Source organism: Lolium perenne, chromosome 7, assembly GCF_019359855.2.
Source record: "Lolium perenne isolate Kyuss_39 chromosome 7, Kyuss_2.0, whole genome shotgun sequence".
Lineage (NCBI taxonomy): Eukaryota > Viridiplantae > Streptophyta > Magnoliopsida > Poales > Poaceae > Lolium > Lolium perenne.
The window spans coordinates 45,323,149-45,329,143 of NC_067250.2; the positions used below are offsets into that span (position 1 = coordinate 45,323,149).

General features: G+C 55.4%; 1 protein-coding gene across 1 annotated transcript; it reads left to right on the forward strand.

Moving 5' to 3' along the window:
* The first annotated feature begins 2,394 nt into the window (after positions 1-2,394).
* Positions 2,395-5,561, forward strand: LOC127317643 (uncharacterized). Its single transcript, XM_051348217.2, has 3 exons — positions 2,395-3,624; positions 3,715-3,843; positions 3,934-5,561. Exons 1-3 carry the CDS (start codon positions 2,522-2,524, stop codon positions 5,417-5,419), a joined length of 2,718 nt encoding a protein of 905 aa, XP_051204177.1. The 5' UTR covers positions 2,395-2,521; the 3' UTR covers positions 5,420-5,561.
* The last annotated feature ends 434 nt before the right edge of the window (positions 5,562-5,995 follow it).

Consider the following 5,995-nt stretch of genomic DNA (forward strand, 5'->3'; position numbering starts at 1 on the left):
ACTAGAAAGAAAATCAGGAAAGAGAGATCGAGAGGGCGAAGACTATTGGGGATTCTTTCCATGGGTGAGGTCAAGAGTTTTCTTACCCCGGTGGAACGAGGTGGTTTGCGGGGGTATTGGGCGGGGTGGAATCCCGAAAGGTTTTAACCGAGCACTTCGTGATAGTGTGCCGGGATTAAACGCTGGCGGTGTTGACCCCGGTTGACCCATGGGGATTTAGCTTGGATCCAGGCCGGGTTGGGGTGAAACGAACAAGGCCTACATATGTTGGGGTAAGAAAACGTTTGTCATTGTCAGCCTGCTCGCTCTGACTTTGGAGTCCTCTGCCACATGATACGCGAGCCTTCCATGTGCAGACGTGCAGTGGATTCACATTTTGACATCCACACACCTTGGTGCATCTAGACTATTTGTGAGGGGGCGTTTTCTTAGAGCATGTCTAACAGGCCCCTTACTTTTCTATCCCGTATAACGCTCGAATTTCGCCCCGTATAAAAAAAAATGGTCGATCAGACACCGCTCCGTCTAGCAGAACCCGTATTTGACCCCGTATATTTGTAAATTTAAAACCCCGGGAAACTTTCATTCATAGTTCGTCGATCATACATAGAAGGCGGGGTCCTTGTCCTTGTCCTCGTCTTCCTCCTCCTCCTCCCCGGCGAGCGGGGCACCTCCGCCGCTGGTGCTCCCGATGGTCGCCCTCCACGCCTCGCTCACCCGGCGTTGGCGCTCCCACTCGGCAAGCCACACCGAGAACTTCGGGCCGCTCATCGGCTTGAGCGGCAGGTCCTCGTGGTACCAGCGGCCGCCCCGCGTGAAGTCGAGGAGCTTTGCCGGGACGAACTGCCCGCCGTCGTACTTGCAGGCCGCGCGACGGCTGCCGGCGGCGGATCTTTTGCAAAAAAGCCGCCAGGCATCCTCCACGTTGTCCGGCGAGCGGGATCGCTTCGATCCGCTCGCCGGCGAGGCGGTACTACGGCGGCGGGGGTCCATGCTTGAGATTGGGTGGAATGCGGCGCGGGGTTGGGACGAATTGCTCGCCGGAGCAGGAGGAGGAGGCGGCGGCGCACGACGGAGCTAGGGTTGCGAGTGAGGGGTTAACCCCTCACTCGCACCTGCGCCCGGTATAAGTAGGGGGCGGAGGGGCCGATTTCCTGGGCCCCGTATTCCACCGAAACGGGGCGGCCCGAATACGGGGCCTGCTAGACGGCCCAAACCGCGCCTGCCCCGTATCTCGCCGGAATTTTACGGGGTGGGTGGGTTATAAGGGGCCTGTTAGACATGCTAACAGGCTCTTAGAGCATGTCTAACAGGCCCCGTATTTTTTCACCCCTTAAAACGCGAGTAGAGGGCCTGTATTCAGTTTTCACCGGCCGAAAAATCATCCGAGCTAGCAGACCCCGTATGACTAACTGTAAAAGGGAATATTTCGAAAATATGCCAAATTAAAAAAATCCCCTTCCTCCACTTCTTCTTCCTCCTCTAGCCAGCTCCTGCCTAGCCCCTGCCCCGGCCGCCCCCCACCGCCGCGCCTGCCCGCCGGCCGCCGCCGTCGTCCCACGGCCGCCCGCCCCGTCCCCTCCTGCCAAGGCTGCCCGCCTGTCCCCGCCCGCCAAGGCCGCCCGCCCCGTCCCCGCCCGCCAAGGCCGCCCGCCCCGTCCCGCCCACGGCCGCCGCGCCGCCGCCCGCCACGGCCGCGCCCGGCCTTGGCCGCGTCCGCTCCGGCCGGCCGGCCGCCGCCCGCCACGGCCGGCTGCGCCGCCGCCCGCCACGGCCGCGCCAGCCTTGGCCGCTGCTGCACCTCGTCCGCCTCCCCAACCCCACCTGCGCTCCCACCTGCAGGTCCTCAAGCCGACCAACCCGCCGCTGGCACCCACGGCGCGAATTCACCGGCGAACCGAGCCGCCGCCACGCCAACAGCCTTCGTGGAAGCAGTTGCGATTTCTGAAAATTCAGCGCGCCACGAGTGAGGATTTGGCCCTGTATTCGGGCTCCCGCCCCGTACAAGTAAGGGACCAAAAGCCACCCCGTAGCTGAAACTGTAAAAAATCGACACAGGGGTCTGTTTTACGGGGTCTGCTAGACGGCCGGGTAGAGGCCTACCCCGTATATCGGCGGTTATTTTACGGGGTTGGACCTTTTAAGGGGTTTGTTAGACCTGCTCTTACTTGAAAGCTGAGTTTTGGATCTTGACCGCGTACAGAGTGGATGCTTTTAGAGCATTCTTATGGACATCTCGACGACTTCAGTTGGCCAGGTCTTGTGAAGTACAATAGTCGTCCCACACACTGCAAAGTAAGACATGTGCATTGTGCAATAATACAAGGTGCGAAATGAATTTAAGTAATGTTTAAAGACTAGTAGACGACTCACTCTTAGCTACGGCCATGGGTCAACTCATTAATTTTGCAAAAAAACCTGATCAAGGGCAGTTGCATACTTATATTTCAAGCTCCACAGCCATGTTCTCCGTCAAGGAACCTGTTGGAGTTTCTCTTAGCTACCGCCATCGGTCCAATCAATGGAGGTTCAGCCTCGAGTAGAGCCTGGAGGAGAGCCAACAACCCCCAAGATAATAAGCACAAAAGAGATCACGAGCGACGAGCTCGTGTTGAAGCTCTGCAAGTACCTCCTACTGCTGGCCTCGCTAGTGGCCACGGTGACGTATGCCGTGGGTTTCAACCCGCCGGGAGGGGTCTGGCAGGATACACCGGCCGGCAAGCTCGCCGGCGAACCTATCATCCGGGACACCCACTACCGCCGGTACCTGATTTTCTTCTACTCCAACGCTGCAGCGTTCGGCTCTTCGCTCGTGGTCGTCGTCCTTATGCTCCTCCTCGACTTCCTTTACAAGAACAAATACACCTGGCTCATCTACAAACCGCTGCGGTTCGTCTTGCTGCTGGACCTGCTCAGCCTCATGGTGGCATACGCTGCCGGGACTTGCAGGGACAGATTCACAATCCTCTGCTCCGCGCTGCTGGTAGCCCTCTTCTTCGTCTTCCTCGTGTTTCAGATGTATCGGGCCTCCACTACAGACAAGAAGACCATCGAGAACTTGCCGGACGTGGAGAAGGCCAACTCGCAGGACGAAGAGAAACAGAGACGGCTCCGCAAGCACAAGGTCCTGATGGTGCTGGCGACGTTCTCAGTCAGCGTCACCTACATCGCCGGGCTGAGCACGCCGGGTGGTTTCTGGGACACCACTGATGGCCGCCACCACCCGGGAGACTCTATCCTCAGGGAACGCCACAACATACGGCTGAGCGTGTTCTTCGTAGGTAACACCACGGCATTTGCCGCATCACTGCAAATCATCGTTGTGCTTCTGGACAAGAAGCTTGTCTTCAAACTCGGGAAGGCATACGTATTCATCACCGTCGCGTTGGTTGGCCTTGTCGTCGCGTACGTCGCCGGCAGCTGTAGGGAGACCGACACTACGGTGTATCTGGTCATCCTGGTTGCGGCTTGCATAGCTTTCCAAATGGCTCTCTTCATTCTTCACCATCGGTCCAAGAAGAAGAAACTGACACCAAAAGTCGCCATACAATCAGGTGTAGCTGTGGGAAGGCTGCAAGGCCTTACCGATGTTGCCAGAAGAACCAAAAAGAGTACTGATGACAGGTAGATACAGACTTCCTTCTCTGCAAATCATTGCCACACAAACATTCCAGTTTGCAACTGAACTGTGTTTCTTCCCTTCTCTGAAATTAGGACTGTCCGGGACGAGCAGAAGAAGAAATGGACACTCAGAAGCGCCATACAGTCAGTTGTAGCTGCAGGAAAACTGGAACGTCTTGGTGCTGTCATTGACAGGAGAACCAAAAGGAGTACTGATGACAGGTACATACACACTTCTTCCTCTGCAAATCATTGGCACACAAACATTCCAGTTTGTAACTGAATTGTGTTTCTTCCTTCCTCTGAAATTAGGACCGTCCGGGATGCGGTGGACAAGGCTCGCTCTCTTGTTCTACTGCTTGCTACTCTTGCAGCGACCATCACTTACCAAGCAGGACTGAACCCACCGGGTGGCCTTTGGCTGGACAACGGCGATGGTTACATGGCCGGTGACCCGATCCTTCTCACGACAAATGCTAGGCGGTACAGGACCTTCTTCTACTGCAACTCGATTGCCTTCGCGACCTCTTTGGTCGCCGTCGTCGTGGTCCAGATTAAGCTTCTACTCTCATACCACGTGCTGGAGGTAGCCATGGTGCTCGACTTGTTTGGCCTGATCGGTGCATACGCCGCCGGAAGCTGCCGGGACATCAGCACCTCCATTTATGTCTTGGGCCTGGCGGGCGCCGTCCTGGTCTACGCACTGATACATGTTGTCCTGTTCACCCTGGGAGAGAAGGACACCGACACCCGCACGAAAGAGGATGATGAGCTGGTGGAGAAGACGCGCAAGCGGTTACTCCTCTTCGCAATCTTGGCAGCAACCATCACCTACCAAGCCGGGTTGACTCCTCCCGGTGGCTTCCGGCTCCAAGACGACAAGTCTGGCCACCACGCCGGCGACCCGGTGCTATTGTACAACTTTCCGCGCCGCTACCATGCCTTCTTCTACACCAACTCGGTGAGCTTCATGCTGTCCATTGCGCTTATCATCCTCCTCGTCAACCCGCATGTGTACAGGCCAGCCATACGAACCCACGCGCTGTCCGTTTGCACGGGGGTGGGCTTGTTCGCCCTCGTTGGTGCCTACGCTGCCGGCAGCACGCAGCATCTCAAGACATCCATCTACATCTTCCTATTGGTGGCTGTGGCTCTCTTCTTTGTAGTCGCACTGCTCACGGGGTTTCTGGTGAAGAAGGGCGGCAACACGGGAACAATAAACAAGGAGACGAAGAAAACAAAGAAGACGGAGGATAAGAGGACAAGGCATGCCAAGCGCAAGTACCTGATGCTGTTAGGCATCCTGGTGGCCAGTGTCACCTACCAGGCCGGCCTAACCCCGCCGGGTGGAACTTGGCAGAGCAACGGTGTCGGGCACGAGGCAGGCGATCCGGTGATGCACGATAATAGAAGAGCCCGGTACCTCGCATTTTTCTACAGCAACTCCGCTTCATTTGCCGCCTCCGTTGTCGTCATCATCCTCCTGCTTCCCAAGTCGCTGCAGAAAGACAATGAGAGTTTGTGGCTCGGGGCGATGAACACGATGATTGTGCTGGATTTGCTCGGCCTCTTGGGGGCCTATGCTGCTGGAACCGGCAGGGGATGGAAGACATCTGTATATGTCCTCGCGCTGGTCATTGCCGTGCTTTTCTACATTGCAGTCCATGTAATTGTATCGTTATTCATCGACTTCAGACGGCAGGAGAATGATACTCAGCCCCTGACGCTCGACAGTAGCAGGGAAAATGGCGAGCAGCAGGCAAATGGTCCATATCATGATGCGCTAGCTGCAGCTTAGTTAGCGTGGTGTGAAGCTACCGTATGCACTCCTATTTCTGTTCACGATTTCAAGATCTGTAGCACAGTTGATGTAATTAATTGCCGTACATATTGCGCATTAACAAATTTATGGTGTGTTAATCTTACTTTTTGTTTCTTGATTTTATAGCATAAATAATCGTGACCAAGTATGTTTTTTTTCCTTGAATATGTTTTTTTTTCCTTTGGAGAAAATAATCTTCTTTCTAGAAGGACAATTGCCTCTCACATATGCGTCTTTAATGAACTTGTTGAAATATTGGGCCCATTTTTAGTGGCCCAAATTAGATTTCAGTTTTTCCTATAAATCTCAAAGCCCACATAGTGGCAGCCTTGTGAGTTTGAGCCCAAGTTGGTGGCAGCTCACTAGGGAGTGGCAAGAGGTGGGAAGTTTAGTCCCACATGGAAAGTTGGGAGGAAGTTAGACCACCTTATAAGGTGGGTTGTTCCACCACTAGTAAGTGAGTGAGAATAGGAGTGCTACACGCGCGCTCCTCCTCCTCCTCGCTCGTCTCGACACGTCACGTCACGTCACGACGCGCGCCGCGCTCGTGGT